This window comes from Papaver somniferum, unplaced genomic scaffold (genome assembly GCF_003573695.1).
Source record: "Papaver somniferum cultivar HN1 unplaced genomic scaffold, ASM357369v1 unplaced-scaffold_115, whole genome shotgun sequence".
Classification (NCBI taxonomy): Eukaryota; Viridiplantae; Streptophyta; class Magnoliopsida; order Ranunculales; family Papaveraceae; genus Papaver; species Papaver somniferum.
Window position 1 is genome coordinate 337,435 of NW_020620492.1, and position 23,990 is coordinate 361,424.

The following is a 23,990-nucleotide window of genomic DNA, read 5'->3' on the forward strand; positions in this document are numbered from 1 at the left end:
CATTTGGAGTGCAAGAATGAAGTTTCCTCACTTTTCTTAGAATCACGAATAGGGATGAGTTGACAACACAACTATTTGGCTAGTCCAATTTAAGGGGTTCATTATTGACTTTGCTACGAAAGTCAGACCCAAGTTATCCAAAACCCAAAACGCTGTAAGATGAACCAAAATGGTATTTTGTCCGAGTTCGAAGTTGTAATTGAGGGATGCTCGGCATTCGAAGGTGCTCCAATACGAGAAGCAAAGTCAATGTTAAAAGCAGTGGCAAATCCAGAACAAAAATTTAGTGGGGACGCAACTGATTTTTGAGAGCTATAACTAGAACTGTTATTGGAAAAATCTTTCATATATGCCAATAAAGAACTAAATCAAACACCAGTGCAAAATCTGATCAAACTAAGTGTAAGGTCCATTCACATATAAATATTAATCGATTAGAACAACACAAAAATAATTTCTCTTAAATAATATTTTCAACCGATCTCTAGTCGGGGACAACGTGCCAAATCAATAATTCGCAAAAATAATAAAATAACACATTTTTAATTACTTATGTAGACCCCATATGCAAAATAAATTAATAATTCACTATATATATATTCAATAAATTAATGTTTTATGAAGATTTCTTGAAAAATGATTCAGTTGTCGTCTGTTTTCTGTTAAAATTAATATTACATTGAATATATTCTCTAACTTTTCCTATCATCGTAAGAATTTCTGGTGTTGTTTTTCATAGCCCAGCGAGAAATTATTTAAAGTGATTGCCGCTTTAACATCCTCGTTTCATGAAGGGGGATCTATTATAGAACTTTCATCTTCTTTCCCATCTCTATCAGTTCCTATAGCGTTTTCTATTATTTCTTCATCAGTCAATAGTTGTGTAGCTTCATTTTCTTCCAAATATTGAGGACTAATAACATTCACTGAACTCGATAACCGAATTTTTCGATCAAATTTTGTAAGTTTTGAGCAATATCATCGTCTAACTGTTAATTCGAACTTTTTAAACTTGTGTTATATGTTGAACGAAGTTTAGAATAAAGCAAAATGGGAGATTGAAGAATAATTTGAAGAATTTAATATTCTATAATGAGGATTTTGTGGACCTTTTGAAGAGACTGCACAATCACTTGTCTAGGTTTGATGTTAGCGTCAAGAAGTGTAATTTCTTTTTTCACAGATTAGGTATTGTCATACAGAAGGTTGTTGGCGTCCAGCTGGTGACAAGGATTCCTAACGGTTCTTTGAAATAATTTTAAATAATTATGTGATAATAAATTAATCTATAAGTTAATAAGATATTAATTTATTGGTTAATTAATATCTCGCTTAATTAATAAATTTTGGTGGTCCCAAGAACATTAATTTATAAGTTTCTACTGTAATTAACGAAGAAAAAATGAAATATTAAAGTAAAGTAAAAAAATTTAGTCGCTTATCTTCTTATGCAAAAATGAATGACCTCTAAACATTATTCTTAGTTTTTTTTTTTGACCGGTAAACAAGAAATTTATTAAAGAACGAAAAGAACAATACAAACAACCACTACCAAAAGGCAAGAAAAGAACAACAACAACCTCTACAGACGGCAAGGGCTAAAACAACTCAAAAGAAAAGAATACATTAGTGAGGAGTAACAAAACATTGGTTCCATCCAGCAATAACTAGAGAAGTGTCAATGCCTTTGAAACAAGCAGTACCTTTAGACCAATGGAAAGCATTAAATTTAATTTCCTTGATGATATCCTGAATTTTGAAGGCCTTATTCGAGAAAACGAGAGCATTTCTTCCCTTCCACACACCCCACATTACAGCCGTCGGAAGCCTTCGCCAAAGTTGCTTACCTGTTTCAGGAAAATTAGAACATTTCCACCTTGTAAGAAAATCCAAAACAGTACTTGGCATAGAAAAGGGTATCTTGGCTTCATCAAAGAAGTACTTCCAAACTCTAACCACCTCGGAATAGTGTAGTAAAATATGGTCTACGGATTCTTCACAACTGCTGCAAAGCTTGCAAAGAATTGATTGATCAAGCCCAAAATTTCTTTTATGCAAATTGTTCGAAACATATTTTGAGGCATACTCAAGATTCGGCTGATAACCTATGTTTTTGCAAGGTTCGCTGATAATAAGGTTCGGCTGATAACTTTTCAGCCGAACTTAGAAAATGTATGCCTCAACTATTTGAGGGTGTCAGCCGAACTTAGACAGATGTATGCCTCAAAATATTTGAGTATGCCTCAAAACAGGTTTCAATTGTTCATAGTAGGAAGTCTACTCGGGGAAGCCTGCCAAAGAAAGAAACCCACACTTTGTGGCCAAGCTCTTGACCAAACTTTAGATTTGGCCCATTTGGGGAAGTTGTTCATTGTACTGTTGATGGCGGTGGCTTTGACCGAGAAAAACCCTTCTTATCCCCAAACCATATCAATTGATCTTCTTCCATAGGATCGAGAGAAATAGACTCCAACATAGACATAAGAGTAGCCAGTTCTTCAATATCAGCATCATAAAACCGTCTTCTTTGTAATAACCCCAAGTCCCAATGCAACCCTTCTTCCACAGTTTGCTGGGCATTCAAGATGGAAACATTTTTGTTAGTGGACAGTTGATAGAGCCTAGGACATAAAGATCCATCTAAATGCCATTTATCCTCCCAAAGTCTGATTTTGTTCCCTTTGCCGATCTTGAATTGACATTGCTTGAAAAAATCTTCACAAAGTGAATAGATATTCCGCCATAGACTCACGCCATGCTTGTCTTTAGGTTGTTTAGTCATCCACCCAAAACCAACAATTCCATATTTATCCTTAACAACCCTAGCCCACAAAGCTTTTTGTTCTTTACCTAGCCTCCACCACCATTTTTCCAGAAGAGTTCTATTCATGACTTTAAGATTCCTAATTCCTAAACCCCCAACTTTATCGGCTTACACACATTCCTCCAACCAACCCAAGCGAAACTTCTTTATGTCCAACCAACAATTCCATATTTATCCTTACAACCCTAGCCCACAAAGCTTTTTGTTGTTTACCTAGCCTCCACCACCATTTTTGCAGAAGAGTTCTGTTCATGACTTTAAGATTCCTAGTTCCTAACCCTCCAACTTTAATCGGCTTACACACATTCCTCCAACCACACATTCCTAAACCCCCAACTTTCATTTGCTTAGTTTTTCTCTTTGAAGCCTTAAGGAATATGGTATGCTGCAAACATGGCAATTCTGAATTTCGTATCAAATATGAATTAAAATCGCAAAAGAACTGCCCATCAACATTTTTTTGATTGAATAAACTTGAGATTTAGGATCTAGATGTTCACCTAGTTCCTACATATTTGTTATGTTTGATTTTTCTATGCACTCATTAAACGATTTGAAAGACGAAATTTCTACTTGTTTTACAAAAACCACTACAATTAGTTTGTAGCATTTTTCTTTATGTTTTTTTTTCCAGTAAAAAATAGGAACTCTATATACAACTAATCCTTAATTGTAGGCAGTTCAGTAGTTAACTAGCTTTTGGAAGAAAAAACTTGTAGTCCGTAGAATTGGGCCAATTGGGTATGGCCGCATAATAAGGATTAGTACACTGCAAAATAGAAGGCCTCTTGGGACGGCCAAAAAGCGTCCCAAGAAGCCCTAAAACCGTCCCAAAAAACATTTGTGACGGTTTTGTGTCCGTCCCCTATTCTACCGTCACTAATACTTTTTTATCATACTTTCTTTTAGAGACGGCCTAAAAATAGCTTTAAATTAATTATCCCGTGACCTATAGGGACGGTCAGACCATGAACGTCCCAAATAACCATCTCTAGGGACGGTTTTGGAAAAATGGTCGTCCCTAGAAGCCACCTATTTTGTAGTGGTAGTTTGCGAAGAATCCGGGTACTTGAATCGTGGGGGCACAGGTTTTAATGAAAAAGGGAATAGGTGTTTATACAACCCGCGAGTTATAACTTCAAAGGTGCCACTATCCATCCACAAAAAACCAATTTGGTTTCATCATAAAATTTGATGAAACCCAATAGAATTTGACGAAACCAATTTTTGATTTCATTATAAAATTTGAGGAAACCAATTTTGAAATTTAGGGTTTTTGTAGCAATTTTTTAAAATTTGAGATTTTTGTATCAATTTAGTTTAAGATGGAATTCTAATAAATCCCAACATTTGAGTGGGGTTTTTGTACCACAAATTTGGTCACCTTGAATTTTTATGACTAGTTTTGACAAATAAGAATCTTCAAAATAGTGTTTACACAACGATCTTTTCATAGTTAAAAGTCTAGAACGATCCTGTATTTGGTTATAAATACATAATTACCTAGGTATTTGTGTAAACACATATTTGATTTTCTTTGCGTGTAAACACTAATTTGAAGATTGTGTGACAGGTAATCACTCAATTTTTAATGAAAAACATTCGGTTTTCTTTTTTTCCAAAAATGTAGGGGGCCAGTAGGACAGTGTAGATTCGCCCCTGGTTAAAAGTCATGAGCATAAACTATCCGTCTCATCAAAAGTAGATTTATTTAGTTTTAATTCTAAAAATCATTTTGAAATTGCTTAACTGATGGAATCTTATGCCAGCGGGGATTATAAGTATGGTCCATGAGGATATTATTGATTACAAGATACTGTGTGGGATAGTGTTTGATCTATGGAAATAAAGAGCAACATTTATATGTTCGGTGACAAACAAATCCTAAGATTTCACGAAAACATGCCGATCAAAAAAAACAAAAAAAGAAAACATTCACAAAAACATCATAAGAGATGCCACAGAAAGTGAAAATTACAAAACTGAATTTGGCTTTGCTCAAGATAAAATACCCCGATTCGTCAGTCTCCTTATGTATTAGTATTTAACAGAGGGAGCTTGTAATAACCAGATATCATGACTGACAACTGCCGTCGATGCAGCAGATATTAACAAGTTGATATAATCTGCAAAGTTAGCCATAAACAAACAAAAATAAGAAAAACAGTCCCCTTGTAAAACTAGACCAGATATTCACATTCAACAATGTCTCCATTTCTAACCAGATCTCCAAAAAAAATTGATAAATCCAGTGGTGCGCTCATCAAACAGAGATTTTCCGGTGGTTAACTGATGATTTTGCGTGCAACTTGAAAACCTGTGTATACTGTGGAAATGATGTCAATGGCGAACATGTACCTGCACCTCGAAATTCCAAAACCCCGTGAGTCCATGATTGGCATGACACATATTAAGAGCAACCGATGTAATGAAATGAAAAAATATAAAGTACTTACAGAGTTTGAGTTTGTTTAAACTCACATACTTGGTCCTAAAGTTTAGGCTTGTTTTGAAGTCGGTCATTGGGTGTAGTCGGTCATTGAGTCCTGGTTTATAGGATACTCAATTGGAGACGGCTAATTTGATCCTAGTTTTTAGGAAACTCAATGTATAGGAGACCTAATAACTAGTATAAATAGCCTATTAGAGAAAGTAAAAAAAACACACCAAAAAAATTCTTCTAGGGTTTAGTTTATATGTTATCTTCGACCATAATATATAAATCTCTTATTTTTTCCTAGGATTCAACTTCGTTAAATTCTCGTCTCTTTTTTTTCCTAGTGTTCTTTGTAATATTTAGAGTATCACTGTGTAGCTGTGCAAATCGCTTCCGCATGGTTTTAGCCCAACACGAATGGGGAGATATAATAATGAAATGAAAACTGGATTTGATTTAGATAAGATTACTTGAGTTTTTCGTGATGATGAAGGTATCCAGTGAGCTTTATTATGATGATGAACAAAGATGATATTGAGAATACAAAAGCTGCAACAGCCAATATTAATCTTCCTTTCTTGGATAAATCTTTGTTCTTTGATCCTCTCACGTCGCCACTCTCGATGTCAGTCAGAGGGTTTGCAGTTACATGTTCTAATACTTCGACGGATAATTGTGCAAGTCTTTGTTGAAAATTTTCCATGGTAAAGGAGATGGACTCTATCTGAGGAAAATACGGAAGAGAGCGAGTTGATGTTTACTTAATGTCTGTATGGAAACAAATCAGTTTGAGAAATTAAAGTTCTTTGGCAAAATAAAAAAAGAGTATTTGTAATCGCATTTGCATTTGAAGGAATGCAAAATCTACCAACAAACCATTTGGCTTTTTTCTTGTAGCTTATTTCATCTCTTGGGGGTTTGGTTCTGCGGCTTCCGCCCCTTATTTTATGTTTTTTTCTTTTTTTAATGAATAAATTTCCCTCTGGTCTTGTTCAAAATGGAAAAATAATGAACCAGTTGCCTTCTTCTTATGAGGACGTGCTAACAATGTCGCATTAAACTAAATAATACATATGTTGGACCACGCAATCCAAAAGTATGAATGCCCTGGACTGCATGCAATCGTAAGTGACTCGGATTTGTTGCCGGGCATCATAAAAACGAAGAAATAAGCCGCTGAATCAGGTTTATACTGGTCAACGGGTCAACATTTGATTAGTAACTACTGGAGTATAAGCTTATTACTTTTTCATGGAATTGAACGCTCTTGAACCCATGCAAGACACAGTCTTAACTCTAACTCAAAGAACAGTGGATTTCATACGAAAGCTATATAGGATCAATGGCTTGAATGACGCGTATTGGACTACACTCTAGAGTACTAGGAGTGTTTTCGTTTTCTCATACAGAAGAGGGAGGGTGACTGCTGATTGCTGAAATAATTACCAGCCTATTTTTAGTTATTACCGATGCAAAAGACTTTGGGTCAAAGCTACAAACTAGTGAAATGCATGCATGGGACATATTTATGGTTAGAACAATTCATTACCCCGCAAATTTTTCTTATCCCAGCATTCAAATCCATTCCAACATTTTCTCAAAAACTAATCTTGTATTTTCTCTCTTTGCAACTCAATTCTTCTTCTTTCTTTCCCTTTTCTCTGTAATCCAATCAACCAAGAAAATACAGCTAAGCCAATAAAAAATGGAGAGCTTTAACTTTGATGAGTCTAGCTGGGTGCATGCACACATGAGGGTCAGGGCCTAGTTGCTAGTACTACAGGTGATCGTGCTGCACACAAAATCGATAGGATATATTATTCAACTGGATAATTGAAGGTTAGAAAAACAGGATGGTTAGTTTTCAGTGTCAAGACAGTAAAGGAATATTCGAGGATGCTACCTTTCCTTTTCTACAACTGCAGATAGGCATTGCTATTTTGCTCACGGGAATCTTCAACGTCCTTCTTGGTCATTTGGACCAAATTAAATATGTTTCATCAGCCTTTGTAAGGATTCCTTGTTTTGATTTTTCTTTTTTATCGGCTAAAATTCAAACAAATTCTAGTATATGAATTTACCTCTTTTGCTTACACGAATGAGGCTGTTTCAGGCTGGTATTGCGGTAGGGATCATAGGTCCATTCTTGGGTAGCACGAAATATTTTCAAGCGATAGCGGAGAATTCAGAATGGCTTGGCTTAGTCGAACTTATTTCATTTATTACGTTGACGTGCTTCTCATTCCTTGTTGGAGTGAAAACAGACATGAATATGGTGGTGAATGCAAGAAAAACAACTTACATCATAGGCTTTTCTACTTTCATTTTCCCTCTACTCGTCAATGCAGTTCTGAGTGTCGTGATCATGAAAACCATTACGATGGAAAATGAACTGAGCGATTCTCTCAAATTCATTTCACTGGCGGTATCTACCACTTCTTTCTATGATACGGCTTGTGCCGTCAATGACATGAACCTCCTCAACTCAGAGATAGGTCGTCTAGCCTTGGCCATTTCGATAATCACCGGGTTGTTCAGTTGGGGGTTCGCTTTTGGACTCACCTTAATAGCTGAATTCATGGCAATGAAGCGAAAATTACTGATAATTTCAGTGATAAGTAAATTTGCCTTGTTGATATTCGTCCTATTCATTGTACGTCCAGTAGTTTCGTGGATGAATAGAAAAACTCCAGAAGGAAAAACATTGAGGGAGGGTTATGTTTCCGTGATCATTAGCACTGTCTTGGGAGTTGCATTTTACAGCGAGTTCGTTGGGCAACACGGGATGTTCGGACCACTTATGCTTGGACTGGTGGTACCTGTTGGGACTCCTGTGGGAATAGCTGTTCAAAAAAAGCTCGACTGCTTCGTTACCTATGTGCTCATGCCAACTATTTACATTGTAGCAGGTTATAAAGTACAAAAGTTCGAATCCAAGTTAAGGAATTGGGTAATTGTGGAGTTTATGATATTCTTTGCTTGTTTTTCGAAGATTATTGCAGTAATGTTGTCTTCACTCTACTGCCAGTTTCCTATTCAAGACTCCTTCTTGCTCGGTCTCATATTAAACTGTGCTGGCATATTTTACCTCATATTTTGTATTTCAATGGATAGAGAGAAGGTAATAAGTCGTTTCCTTACTTGAAATTCTTGATATGGTTGGTATTTCCCGGCATATAGTAATTAATTATACCACTCTAATGTATTAACCTTTGGTTCCATGCAGTTTATCGACCAACCAACTTACACGTACATGCTTCTCACAAGTATTTTGATAACGATGGTATGCACACCTATAGTGAAATTTTTTATGATCCTTCGAGTAGGTACACAAGCTACAAGAGACAAACTATTCAGAACTCTTCTGTCAAGGAAGAGCTTCGAATACTTGCTTGTGTTTACAACCAAGAAAACGTTCCAAGCATCCTCAACTTCCTTGAAGCAACTAATCCAACAAAAGATAGCACTGTGTGCATCTATATCTTGCACCTCGTTGAGCTGATTGGACGCGCAGCTTCCGTCCTCGTTAGACATAAACAAAAGAAAAAGAAAATTACACGCAGTCAAAGCCGTAATACATCAGAAAAAATTATCAATGCCTTCAATCACTTTGCAGAACAGAACCCAGGCTTCTCAATTGGGCAAGCTTACACTGCAGTATCACCGATCGAGGGCATGCATAATGATGTGTGTCACGTAGCAATGGAAACCAGGACACATCTGTTGGTCATACCCTTTGGTGAGTTAGCTGAACATCCTTTTCGCGCAATCAACCAAAGTGTTTTGCATGAGGCACCTTGCTCAGTGGGGATACTCGTTGACCACATAGATGGGGTGAAACCTGTTGTTGATGCTTCCATAAGCAGTTGCCACAGTGTTGCCATGATTTTCATAGGAGGACCCGATGATCGAGAAGCATTAGCATATGGTATGAGAATGGCCGATGATAATCCCAACTTAAAGCTCTCGGTTTTTAGATTCACACATACAAAATTACGTGATGATAAAAATACTAAAAAAGATGACGAATTGATTAATGAGTTGTGGCAAACAATCGAGAACACCGTAAATATTGAGTACATTGAAGAAGCACTAACAGATTGTGCAGATACAGCAAGTAGAATCAAATCCCTGGAAGAGACTTACGACTTCATATTGGTCGGAAGAAGACATGAAGATGATTCGCCAATTTTGCATGGACTCGATGAATGGTGCGTCTACAAAGAACTTGGTGTGGTTGGAGATCTTTTTGCGACATCTAGTTTTCAAGGGGGATTTTCTCTTTTGGTAATGCAACAATAGGTCTTTAGTTAAATTAGTACAAATTCTTTGTCGATACAAGACGAGCATAATGTAGTACAGTCGTTTGCACTTTTGATTTTGACGTCGGATGTAAATGGTTCTAGGTAGGTATGTACAACGCAAGTTGCAGTTAGGTCAATTTTTTATCTTATAGATTTTTTCTTCAAAGATGAAAACAATAAGTTAAACCCGACATTTAACTATTCCAATGCTCATTTCTATCCCCTAATTACACCCAACCAAACTATAGATTTTACCGTTGCCAATGTACACTACAACTGCATCAGTCCCTCTACACTACGATATATCATGCGATCATTGTCATTGTCACTATCGACCGGAATCCTCTAACACTCCCAACATAATACTACAAAAATGAACTGTTCCCTATGGACAAGTCATGTGTCTCTTTGCATATAGTAGAGAGGAAGGAGTTTACGTTGTGCACACAATGGCAAGACACTCCGAGGTCACTCCGAGGTCCAAAATTTGTCTTGATATTTTTCGGAATAAGACCGTCTGTAAAAAATGTGTGCACACAGCGAAAACATAAAGACGGATCCAGGGATTAATTAATGAGTTAAGTACAAACCGGAATCGAGTGTCACGTACAATAGTGACCTAGTCACCTTAAGAGATTGTATAAGATTTAATTGCAATAGTCAAAGCTACAAACTAGTGAAATGAATGGGATACTTATGGTTAAATTAATATACATCCCCGCAAATCATTCTTGTCCCAGTAATCAAATCCGTTCCTACATTTTTACTTTGACTTTGAAACCCCTTTTTTTTTGTTTTTTTTTTTTTTTTTTGTTTACTGTTCTTATTTTTATCTAATTCAACCATATTGAAAAGCAATCAAGTGAGAGCAAATGGTGAAATTCATAGTAAATAACTTTTAATGAGTCTGGGTAGCACGAGGTAAGGGCCTAGTTACAAAACGTTATTCTAGCGCTCGGTACGCAGAAACAAAAAAAATATTGAACCAGGTTGAAGGTTAGGAAAGCAGGATGAATGATTTCGGATGCCAGAAGCCTACCAAAGAAATGTTTGAGCATGGTTCCTTTTCTTTTGAAATGTTGCAGATTGGCCTTTGTATTTTCTTCATCGGAACCTTCAACTTTTTCCTTCGTCAATTGGACCAGATTAAATATGTTTCATCAGTCTTTGTAATGATTTCTTATTCTGTCATCAAAATGGTATCAATTTATGTAACTCAGATAGTATTTGAAATGTCTTTTGCATGTTTCAGGCTGGTATCGTGATAGGCCCGGTTGTCCTGGGAAGTACAAAAACATTACAAGACCTGTTTCGCGATTCAGGAGGGATGGGCTTAATGGAACTTATCTCCTTCATTGGGTTAGTTTTTTTCAATTTCCTTGTTGGAGTGAAGACGGACATGGATATGATTACGAAAGCAAGTACATCAACTATGGTCATAGGCTGCTGTACTTTCCTCATCCCTTTACTTTTTAATACAGCTATTTTAGCCATTATAAGAAAAACTGTCACGATGGGACAGAATATGAGCGATTCTCTCGGATTCGTTCAACTGACACTATCTTGCTCGTCCTTCTATGATACTGCTTGTGCTGTTGCTGACTTGAACCTCCTCAACTCGGAGATTGGTCGTCTAGGCCTGGCCATTTCGATAATCACTGGATTGAGCAATTGGTTTTTTGATTTTTCACACACCTTATATTTAGAAGCCACTCATTTGAAGCAAAGGACGTTGTTATTGTCGTGGATAAGTAAAATTTTCATTATAACTGCCATTTTATTCATTTTACGGCCAGTGATGTCGTGGATGAATAGAAGTACTCCAGAAGGAAGAACTTTGAAGGAAGGTCATGTTTCTTTCATCCTTCTTAGCGTTATGGAATTTCATTTTTTAGTCAGTTCATTGGCATAGATCCTTCTCTTGGACCACTTATGATTGGGCTAACGGTACCTGTTGGGTCACCTATAGCAGAAGCTGTTCAGAAAAAGCTCGAGTGCTTCGACACCTTTGTGCTCTTGCCGCCATCTTACATAATAGCAGGTTATCGCGTACAGCCATTCAAAGTCATTTGGGAAAGTTTTGTAGTTGTGGAGATAATGATGTTGCTTGCTTACTCTGCAAAGATTATTGTAGTAATATCGGCTTCCCCTACTTTCGGATGCCTATAGAGGATTCCTTGTGTCTCGCTCTCCTTTTAAACTGCGACGGGATATTCTACATGTTGTATTTAATGGCCATGGTTGAAGCAGAGGTTAGTTACATAGTATAAGCACTTAGCATCTGATATATATACCACTAATATTTTAACTTTATATTTTAACTTTAACGTTTGATTGCAGTTGATGAGTCAACAAACTTACACAATAATGATCTTCACAAATCTATTGATAACAATGGTAACTACGCCGATAGTGAAACATCTATATCATCCTTCGAGGAGGTACGCGGGCTACAAGAGACAAACCATCCTAAATTCTGCTGTCAACAGTGAGCTGCGCATACTGGCTTGTGTTTACAATCAAGAAAACGTCCCCAGCATCCTCAATTTCCTTGAAGCCACTAATCCAATTACCAAAGAAAGCTTTGTATGTATATATGTTTTGCACCTCGTTGAGCTAGTTGGTCGTGCAACTTCCCTCCTCATTGAACACAGAGAACAAAAGAAAAAACAATTTACACGAGCCAACAGCCGTAATTCTTCAGATAAAATTATAAATGCCTTCCACCAGTTCGAACAACAGAATGAAGGATACACAATAGGGCAATGTTTCACTGCAATATCACCGTTCTCAAGTATGGATAACGACGTATCTCAGATAGCAATGAAAAAGAGGACGAATCTGGTGACCATACCTTTCAGTGAGTTAGACGAACATCTTTATCGGACGGTCAACCGAAATATTTTACAAAAACCACCTTGCTCAGTTGGGATACTCTTTGACCACAAAAATAGTTCTGGAGCTGCTATTGATGTTTCCATGAGTTTGCATAATATTGCCATGATTTATATCGGAGGTGCTGATGATCGAGAGGCACTAGCATATAGTATGAGAATGGCAGATAAGCCCAATTTACAACTCTCTGTTTTTCGATTCACGCATATAAAGCCAAACCAAAATGCAAAAAAAAAAGATGATGAATTGATAGGTTATTTATGGGACAAAATTATGAACACCGAAAACATTGTTTACAAGGAAGAAGATGTAACAGATTGTGCAGATACAGCAAGTAGAATCAAATGCCTGGAAGACTCTTACGACTTCATAATTGTTGGGAGACGACATGATAGTAGCTCACCAATTTTGCATGGACTTGATGAATGGTGTGTTTTCAAAGAACTTGGTGTGATTGGAGATCTTTTCCGTTTTGGTAATGCAACAGTAGGCGTTTGTAGAAAAATTATTTGTCGATATACAAGTACCAACTGAGGATGAGGAGGATGTTTATAGTCATCTGCACTTTTGATTATGACGTATGTTGATGTAAATGGTTCTAGCTAGGTATGTAATACAACACAACTTGCAGATTAGATCATTTTTTGTTTTTGGTTTTATAGATTTCTTCTTCTAAGATGATTTTATCAAGTTAAACCCGAGATTTATCTTGACAGTTAATCCAACCGTTAGCTGTAAAAACTGTCCTCACTGGACTCATGGCACATCCAACTTAGCGTCACATCCTCAAAAGTGGGTGTAGATTAATGTTGGGGAAAATTGGGAAGATGCCCTATTATGAGGTGCAATGTTGGAAATCTGCCCCAACAATTCCGTCAAAAAACTCAGTTAAGTCACATGTGTGAGTTCACACACACAAAGAAAAAGACAAATATACCCTTCAAAACTCAGGGTTCAGCTCAAAATTCATGATTTAGGATTTAGAGTTCAAAGTTTAAGGTTCAGATGGTGGTGGCGGCGGTTTTGGTGGTGGTTCTAGCGGTGATGATGGTGTTACGCCTGTCACTTAACTGAGTTGTATGTCAAAGTTAACCGAATGAGGCATTTTTCCGATATTTTTAAAGCTGGGGCAGATTTCCAACATTATACCCTATATTGAGGCATTTTCCCAATTTTCCCTTAATGTTATCTTAGTTTTCTTGCTTCAAAAATAGACTCTTCCTTCACTTTTTTCTTATTTGGTTAGATAACGCATTCCTTTCTTGTGCAATGCGGAATGAAGATCTAAGCTTTCAATTGAGTAATAGATTAAACAATCAAATTGGGACGCATTATTTAAGATCGACGGAAGGATATGACACCATTTAGCTCATGTAATTGTCGATCACATCTCTGTACTATCCTTCCTAATTACAAAACAAACTTCAGTTTTGAGCATTGGCAGTACACCACAAACTATATCAGTCCATCTGCACTAGGACCATGTAATCATGTCATTGTGAATATAGACGAGAATCCTCTGAAAAAGTGAACATTCAATTTACTTAAAATATGTGCATACTGTTGGAACAATATTTATTAATTATTATTTTAATGTGTTTAACTAAATAAAATTAATTTATTGTTTTATTTGTGAATGAAAAACTTATTAGTCCCACATTGTGGAGTTTCCACTTTTTAGTTGTTTTAAGAGATTATATAAGCTTTTTAGTCCCACATCGGGGAATTCCTCTTCTTAAATTGTTTTATTCCATTATATAAAGAAATTCACTACTTTTGTAAAATCATGGGAAAGGGGTTGCTCTATATTTTAGAGGGACCCCTAAGGAAAAATATTTTATAGCGTTTTTTTTTAAGCATTTGCGATTTTCCTTAACGGTTTTTTCGGAGTTGCCAAGCTCAAGTTGAGCATATACTGTATTAGGGTGTTTTATCCTGGAGATATCCGTCTTGTGAGGGCTATAGCATCACTCTTGAGTGTAGCCGGGCGCTAATGTCTTAAGGACAGCGTGTTGAACACGTGACTCACTCTGTTTTCCAAAGTTTTGCCTTGTTGCTGTTGCGGAGATACGGGGAGCTTGTTCGTTTCGTCAAAGCAATCACTTCCATTATAAAGGAGCTAAGTATCAATAACTTTTGCTTATTTGATTTTTCTTTGTTTTTGATTATTTCACCCAACAATCTTAAGACATTAGTATTTGTAATAATCGAAAACGATTGATTGGTTTGTGAATCATGGATGTTAATTGTGGAGTGAAAAACAAAAACGAATTTCTAGTCAGCTGTAGAGTTTCAATTTTATCTTTTAATCTAGAAGTAATTTCGATGAACCATTTTGACACAACGTAGTCGACATCCTGATAGTTACCCGCGTAAAATTTCAGAATTTTTGGAGTTGTAAAAGTATTTTTTTGATATTTTACAAACAGAAAAACGTTTCTGAAAAATTCTGACGAGCAGAAAATTGTTGTTAACTAAATTAATTTTTGTGGGGTAACCATGAGTTTTTTGAAACGCTGATTCAAACGAAGTTTGTATATATAGATGTTATCTTCAAAACTCATATTTTACTTTCTGATTTGGAATTGTGATTTGTGAATAAAGGTGTCATCTCCGAGGGACATGGCTAATATCCGCATGTGGTTGGAAACAAATCTTCCAAAGATGGCAAAGGTGAGAACATCGAACGCAACTCTAAGCATGGTCTTCATGATAAAGGTATATTTCGTAAACCTGAATCCGGAATTACTTTAGTTAAGGGTGAGTGTTATGTTTGTAAAATTCCTGGCCACGCGGCAGTAAATTGTAGACAACATAAAAACCTTAATAAGTAGAAAGTTAATGCTAATTTAGTTGAAACAAACTAGAACGAGTTTGGTGGCATGATGTCGGAAGTTATTTTAATAACCAATGTGAGAGACCAGTAGGTGGACTCTGGAGCCACCAAGAATGTTTGTTGAAACAGAGACCTGTTCACCTCCTATCATAGGATAGGGGATGTCGAGAAACTCTTATTGAGTAACTCATATGCAATAGAGGTTGCATAAAAGGAAAAGGTCGAGCAGAAGCTCATATCTGTAATATTCTCACATTGAATGAAGTTTTCATGTTCCGAGCATATGCGAAAATCTTGTATCTTGTTCTGTTGTAGATGGAAAAATATTTAAGATCTTAATTGAATCTGGAAAACTTGTTGTAACTAGGCAGTGATTTTTTAAGCAAGAGTTATAGGACTTTGGGTCTATATAAGCTTAACGGAAAAACTGATGATGTGAACGTAGTTGATTCTTGTGATATCTTTGTGTGATTGATTGTTTTACGTGGTAGACTTGGAACCGTAAACTTATAAGTCAATGCTTAACTGGCTAGCATAGGCTTCGTACCCAAATTTAGTTTGGATTTTGAACACAAAAGTGAAATCTGTGAAGAATCAAAATATGCTATAAAATCTTTTAGCACAAATGTTCAGAGTAATTCTAAGCCTTTAGAATTAATTCAGTTAGGCCTAGTTGACATGAGTTCAACCCAAAACCACTGTGGTAAAAGATGGTTATAACTTCCGTAGATGATTGTACGAGGTACTATCTTGTATACTTGCTTAGGATAAGGATGACGCCTTAGAAGCCTTAAGATGTATAAACTTGAAGTTGGAAACCAATTAGAAGACTTGAACATAACAACTGTATCATTAAGGAGATGATAATTTCCATGTTGATTAGTTCAGGATTACCTGCGGCCTTGTGGGGGGAGGCAGTCCTCTTAACTAGTATATCCTGAATAAAGTACCCTTTTAAGAATCAGATGAAACTCCATATGGTTTATGGAACGGTAGATGACCTTCTTATGAATGTGTCAAAGTGTGGGGGCGTTTGACTAAGATTGTAATTCCTCTTCCTAAAAGAACTAGATTGAAACCAAAAATGTTGATTGTGTTTTCGTATAGGGTATATTGAGTATACTTCTACAAATAGATTTTTGGTTGTGTGTTCTGATTTTTTCTGACATTGGTGTGAATATTATTACGGAATCTAGGGATGCTGAGTTCTTTGAACATGTTTATTCTAAACCTGTACCTCATTAGAGATGTGTTGTTGATCCCCTAGATTTATTTTCAAATAATCTGTATTTTAATCGACAAATGCATGAATCCTTCTGAACCAAATTAAAGGCAATATTCCTAAAATAGTGGGTCTTAATTAGCATCTTATCACAAATAAATTATTTAAGGGATCATTTTTGTTCAATGGATTGCAAAAACAAGAATCTTGTTACAAGATAACTTAGGCTATGGAGTATTCAAATGTTAGTCTTATTGTGTTCTTGGTCCTAATCTCATCACGGAAAGACAATTTGTATACGGAGAAGAAGCAAGTGTATGGAAAAGAGAACAGAAGATTTGGAACTGGAAAAACAACTAAAAATTCTAAACAAAAAGCCAATCAAAACTATTATGATAGGTGTTATGTTAATCTCCCTCTTTTGTATTCATCTTAATATTTTCTTTAGACTTTGGTTATTCATAAACTTGGTTTTTGCTAATATATTTCCTTGGTATGCTCTCAGACCAAATTTGGAGATACAGTAGATTGCATCGACATTTATAAGAAACCTGCGTTTGATCATCCGTTGCTCAAAGATCATAAAATACAAATGGTTTCAAGTTTAATTCCAGAAGAAACGACTAACATAAACGTTTCATCATCTATTTTTAGGAGCTTAAATATTGATAACGGGTTTCAAAATGAAAGATGTCCACCAAAAACGGTACCTATCCGCAGGATAAAAAAGGAAGATTTAATTAATGCTCGAAAGCTTTTGCAAAATAGGATTCCAATCGATCCAAGCGCTTACACTCTCTCGCTTATGGACATCCGTGTAAGCATTGTACTTAGATCACTTTTGTGCATGATCGCACTTTTTATCTGTTGGATTTTACATGCCCATGCAAATTCTCGTTTCAAACTTTTCAAAATTATTTTATACACTCATATTTTGCTTTTCCATCTCAATTTTTTGGACCTATAGTTGACCTGAAAAGTTCCTCCTGGAAAAACACAAAATCATATCCTTTTAATCGTGGATGTAAACTCGTATGATTCCAATATCATATCATAGGGATCATAATTGGTTATTTGAGCTGCATCCTACGTGGTTTAAAATTAATGGATTCAGAACCGATAATAAACCCGGATAAAACATTTAAATTTCTTAATAAAGTTTCTTAATGTTTCTCTTAAATCAAATACTATATTTTAATTTAAAGTTATTTATTAATGGTCTAGTTAGTGAATATTAAATGTAAAAGAATAGAAAAGAGTTAAGCTCGCGACCATAATTAAGTACTTTTAGTAAAATTACACTTGCATATATTCCGTTACTTGGTACTTCACAAGTTTTGATATGGCTTAAAAAAATAGTTTTGATGGAACTAACCATAAACCAGAAAAATCACCATTAATGTGGGATTAAAATATTGTTTGGTTATTTATTGATGTAATATACTTTTACTAAGAAAATTTGGTTTGGCACTTATAAGATACGTTGTATTTTTTGGTGGTTATAGGTTGTCTCTATTGTAGAATTTAGCGAAACGAAGGCATTTTTTGGAGCTTCAGCTCATATAAGTGTACATGGGCTTGAACTAGATAACAACTAGTTCAGCACTGCACAAATTTGGATCAAAAATGGTCCAGATGAAGAAAATAAATAGCATTGAATTTGGTTGGATGATAAGTCATCTATTTACTATACTGATTTGTGTTATCTTCTATTAATAATATTTTTCGCTTACTTTGAGGTATATCCTGTAGTCTTCGGCGATAACCACACTCGACTATTTGGTTATTGGACGGTATATTTGGACCTTAACATGGTTTTTTTCTAATTTTATTCTATGAATTTAATATACATGGTGTATATTTTTCTACTAATTCAATATACATGGTTTTCTTTTAGAAATTAATACACAGATTTTATGCATCCTGATGCTAATATTAAAAATGCTGACGCTAATGGGTTGAGATCAAATCCTGAATTCTTACATACTAATTGAATCCTGAATTCTCACACAGTAATTAATTTTTAAATCCTAAATGACAGGCAGACAATCAGAAACAAACAGGTTGCTTCAACGTGCTTTGTTCTGGGTTTGTTCAAGTTGACAATGATGTATCTCTTGGTGCAGTTTTAGAACCATTATCAGTCTATGGAAAAGATGCATGGGCGCTGCATGTCAAAGTATACCGTGTAAGTATGACCTTTACATTTAAGAATTTTAGTAAGTAGAAGTTTTGTAACAACTTAATGGGATGATTTTTATAGGTTCTTCCTTATAAAATGCATGAAGAGATTTTCTTAGATTGTCTTATTATAAATATATTGACAGGACCCACAGACTGGTAACTGGTGGTTGATTACTACCAGAACTATAGGATATTGGCCAAAAAGAAATTTTACACATTTAACAAACAATGCTTCAGTTTTACGATATGGAGGGGTTGCAGGGGCTAAACCTCAAACACCATCTCCGCCGATGGGAAATGGGTATTTACCTCAACTTGAAGATTATTTGGAAACGGCATTTATGAGGAAAATGAAGTACATTGATGAAAAAGGCCAATCTGTTAACCTAAACCCCTATGGAGTACCAATCAAGCATGATGCGACGTTAGATTGCTACAACATTTTGTTTGCTGGTAATATAGGAGGGGATTGGGAGATAACGACGGCGTTTGGAGGACCTGGTGGTATGTGTCCTTAATATTCCCTATGAAGTACCAATCAAGCTTGATACGATGTTAGATTTCTATAACATTTTGTTTGCTGGTAATATAAGAGGGGATTGGAAGATAACGACGGCGTTTGGAGGAACAGGTGGTATGTGTCCCTAAAATATTAATGCTGCATAAATAATATTTAAGTGTCGCAATTTTCTTGTATTCAAAAATATTTGGTTGTTTCAAATGTTATTTTTTGGATATACAAATTTGTTGTGAAGAGATCAGAGAAATGTTACATGCTTAGCTAAAGTTCCGTGTCGGGTTTTTTTTATTTTCATAAAAACGAAGTTTTTGTTCCTAATTATATCCTAGAGTAGAAGTGTAAATTGGATTGTGCCTGCACGAGCACAGTCCAGCACGGAACGTTAAAATTTGAGCACAGCCCAACCCTGCACGTGACTGAGCACCGCACGGCACAACATGTTAATTTATTGGGACGGGATGAATTTGACTAATCAGTACAGTGACCCAGCACAGCACGTAACATGGATAAGCACATGACACGATACAGCACAACACGTTAAAAAATCACGTCATAGTTGGTATAAAACGTTACACTACATGGTACAATACATCACATTTTGTGTATATTTCACAAAAGAGACATTATTCTAGCCAATTATGTTATATTGACTTATTTTCATAATAACACATATAATATCTAAATATTTGGAAAGTATTTATATTGAAAAATATAAAATAAATGTGCCCGGCAAAGCACAATACAACACGGCACAACACGCTTATTTAAGAAGCTAAGATGAGTCAGATTAGACTGCTACGTACCTTAACTGATGTAATCCATCGAAATTTTTGGTACAAGCCATAATAATGAATGAAACTACCGAGAACACTAAAGCTGCAACCCTCAGAATCAAACTTACTTTCTCACTCTTTCCTGGCCTCGCAGCCGGAATTGCTTGACCACCAGACTCCATGTCTGTCCGAGGGTTGGCCGATGGTGCAGAAGGTTTTGTTTCTTTGTAGTTCTCCATTGTTGACTCTGATATACCGATCAAACTAATATTAAGAGGTATTGGGATGAATTTGAGCCGAGGAAAGAAGATCAGTAGTGTTTGTATGTTAAGAGATGGGAGTGTAAAGAGGTTTTAATAGTATTTGTTTCTTTGACAACTTAAAGTTATGTTTGACTAGTACTCTTTGATTAGAACCAGTTTTCTTACTACTATACAAAAAATTGCGGCCAATGAGGTCCCATGAAAGAAACTATGGAGGTCGGAAGCCTAGTTAGCAATTCGGGATTTGGTAAACGTACGGAACGGCAAACGTACGAGTATTATACGGTTTTGTAAAATTCAGATTCGGTCCAAAATTCGGTCAACGGGACGTGATTCGTCAGTAATTCGGAACGGCATACGTACGTGTATAATTCGATTTATAAATGTGAGTTCGGCTCTGAAAATTCGGTATCTATATATAACAAATAATTTATATTTATAAGGTCATAGACCAATTTTTATGTATATGTGTGAGTTATTTAAAGAAAAAATAAACTTAATATGATGATATTAATAATATATACAACATTAGGTATCCAAGAGGACGTCGTATGGTGGTTTAGATGCTTGGTTAGTGAGTTTGAGATCTCTCTCACCTTCACCTTCAAATCTCTTCAGTCGTTTTTGTTTCATAAAAATTACAACACGTCTAATATTCGGTCGTGTATGTTCGGAAGGCAGTAAAGCCCAAAAAATGGAGTCTTTGAAAAGTAAAAGCTAAAGAATTTATGGCGAATTAAGCGGACGTATCATTCGGAATACGTAAAATTCGTGAACGGTTCGCGAATAATCCGGGAATGCCACATAATACGCGACTTGGGTTCGGAGTTGCAAACGTACGCGAATAAGACGGTAAAATTCGTGATACGGAAAAATTCGCGAATGATTCGCGAATCATTCGCGAACTTACTAACTAGGGTCGGAAGTTTAAACTAAACTTCTAAAATAGTTGCTTTGGTCAACCAAAGCCTTCTTTAGTCGATAAGCATGCATGCACACTCATTCTAATACAAAAAAGAAAAGCTAGTTCGTACCAAGTTGGGTTGAAAGCGATGAATTCTTATGCGTGTACGAAAATGAAGCGCGTTAATATATCATCAACTTGTAATTGCTAAGATATGATTTGGAGAGTCTACGGGTGAACCTACTTATCCATCACTTTTCAAACAATCAAGACCACTTCTTCCCTATTTTCAACATTCTCCGTAATTTTGTGATGATAAGCGAAGAATTTAACCTTTGACATAAAAATAAATATATTTTAAAAAATAGGAAGTGTGAACCTAGCCAATTAGATGTTGACAACTCAATTGTTTGACTGCGTCGTGGAGAGTTTATCCATTGACTTTGCTTTCGAGGTCAAATCTAAAATTATTCAGTGAAATTATTAGATTAAGGAGAAATGAACCAAAATCGAATATAGGTTCGAAATAGAAATAAACAAAGTGATACGAATTAGATATGTAGATTCCAAAAATCACACTCTGCTAATGGCGCAAAATGAAGGCCGAAGTAGTATAAGGTTACTAGGATAGTTTACATAGTATTTTAGTTAAGTTTCCTTAATTTGTAAGTAAAGTACATTTTGGTAAATTCATTTCTACTCTTTAGTAATTAAGAAAATATTTAAGAAAGACAAAGGGATGAGATTTTTTTCCTTATTTTCTTCTTATTTTCTTCTTCCGAAAACTAGATCTAGAGTTCAAAAACTCATTAATGGAGTCTCATGTAAACCCCAAAATATTATAGTGAAGATCATGGATTTAGATCCCTTTTATGGATCGAACCATGTAAAAATTGTGTGTCTCTTTTTATATTTTTAGCACTTCCAATGATCATTTAGTGTCTAAAGAAACTAGATCAAGGAATTGTTATATGTGTTAGAAATTGAAATGAGTCAAGAACAATGAATACAACATTTGGGTGTAATTATGGATTTCCCGTAGTTACATTTTAGTGATAGAAACATGGAGGGGAGGGTAACGAGTTTGAGAGCAAAAATGGAGGTCTCAGTCAACAACTTGAATCTTCATTACAAAAAACGGATCAACAGTTCAAGGAGATAAGGAAATGATGCAAAGGAGTAGGCGCAGATCCGGAGAAATCTTCCACCGGAGAAAAATTCAACAGAGATATCATCAACAATTTAGTCTCAAAAGAAAAAATCTCTTCCTTAATCTATTTAATCTTCCGTTCAACTATTCAGATCTGGAAGTTTCATACGCACTAAAACGAAGCATAACAGGAACCCGTTCTCGTCTTTAACACGAAGGAAGAGTTTAGTTAGCTGGTCGGAAAAATACGCCCAAGAATCAGATTCGTGTGATTGAGTTCATGACAAAGCTACCTCATGGAATGCTGAGAAGCTACTTCGTGGATGCTGATAACATACCTAGTGGGATGAAAGCTACTTGGTGCACCTAAAGCTATTCCGTGGAACTTAAAGCTATTTCGTGACTTAAAAGCTATTTTGTGGGACTTTTGTGGGACTTGAAGCTACTTCGTGGAAGGCCAAAGCCAAAGCCAACGAAGAAGGAAGGCCAGAGCCAAAGCTAAAGCCAACGAAGAGATACTTCGTGAAAGGAGGAAGCAGTAGACAAAGAAGAAGGAAAGCCAAAGTCAACGAAGACCGTTGAATTGGTTTGTCCCTAATTGGTTTGGCACCCTATTCGATATTTTTCTCGCATGGGGCTTGACTGTTGAATCGGTTTGTCCCTAATAATGTGGTGCGGGAATGAGCATTTCTCAGGCGATCAGGTCCTCTTAACTTCCTATCAAGACCGAGCAAAAACAAGAAAAATCAATCACCAATATTCTCAAAGAAAATGATTTTTGTCCATGACTTGGCCTAATTATATGTCCGATGATAACATTCTCATCATGTTCTACGTGGGTCAGCATTTAAAGGTAGAGGTGTAAAACGTGCCTCCCCGGCATTATCTCGGCACACTAAGTCGCGTGCTTCACGTGCCACGCGCCGTGCTGGGTTGTGCCAACAATTTAAACGTGTTGTATCGTGTTGTGCTTTATTAGTAAAAAGCTAGGCACAACACATCCCACAGGCACAGCACGTGCCGTGCTGTGTCGTGCTGGCACACGTGCTATAAATAATTTGAGGTCACTTAATGGTATACATTTAGTCGGACATTATCACAATATCTAAATAGACAATATGTGAATTAATGTTCTAGTCAAGTATATATGGGTAATGACATTATAACAACGATATTTCCAAATATTTAGGTATTATATGTGTTGTTATAAAAATAAATCGGTATAAAAGGTCAAAAACTAGATAGAATAGTAACTCTTTTGTAAAATATACACAAAATCTGATGTATTATACCTTGTTATGTTTTGTATTTGTGCATGCTATGACGTGTTTTCTTAACATGTTGTGCTGGGCTGGGCCACGTGCTAATCCGTGTCGCGTGCTGTGCTGGGCTACTGTGCCCATTAGTCAAACCTAGCACATCCCATTTAACTAACGTGATGTACCGTATTGGGCTGTGCTGGGCTGTGCTCGTGCTGGCACAGCCTAGTTTACACTTCTATTTAAAGGCATGTTCACCAAGTATTACAAAAATATAATGGAGGCAAGGGTCTTTCCTTGCCCGCGATTGTTCCCTTTCTATTTTTCTCTTCTTCTTCTTCCAAACATAACTCCACTACTACCAATCTACCATGACCAATTCATGTACTGTTTGTTCAAATTTTCAGTATTTAAATCTA

The 23,990-nt window shown here is 36.1% G+C and overlaps 3 protein-coding genes across 3 annotated transcripts; all 3 read left to right on the plus strand.

Moving 5' to 3' along the window:
* The first annotated feature begins 6,995 nt into the window (after positions 1-6,995).
* LOC113329059 (cation/H(+) antiporter 15-like) lies at positions 6,996-9,694 on the plus strand. The gene is made up of 4 exons (XM_026576029.1): positions 6,996-7,270; positions 7,375-8,382; positions 8,488-8,548; positions 8,581-9,694. Exons 1-4 carry the CDS (start codon positions 7,115-7,117, stop codon positions 9,561-9,563), a joined length of 2,208 nt encoding a protein of 735 aa, XP_026431814.1. The 5' UTR covers positions 6,996-7,114; the 3' UTR covers positions 9,564-9,694.
* A 1,270-nt stretch (positions 9,695-10,964) lies between these two features.
* Positions 10,965-12,994, plus strand: LOC113329060 (cation/H(+) antiporter 15-like). The gene is made up of 4 exons (XM_026576030.1): positions 10,965-11,239; positions 11,461-11,606; positions 11,690-11,817; positions 11,906-12,994. Exons 1-4 carry the CDS (start codon positions 10,965-10,967, stop codon positions 12,992-12,994), a joined length of 1,638 nt encoding a protein of 545 aa, XP_026431815.1.
* Positions 12,995-16,739: 3,745 nt separating this feature from the next.
* Positions 16,740-19,460, plus strand: LOC113329028. The gene is made up of 4 exons (XM_026575995.1): positions 16,740-16,917; positions 17,173-17,335; positions 18,560-18,706; positions 18,846-19,460. The coding sequence occupies exons 1-4, from the start codon at positions 16,748-16,750 to the stop codon at positions 19,218-19,220; spliced, it is 855 nt and encodes a 284-aa protein (XP_026431780.1). The 5' UTR covers positions 16,740-16,747; the 3' UTR covers positions 19,221-19,460.
* Positions 19,461-23,990: the final 4,530 nt, after the last annotated feature.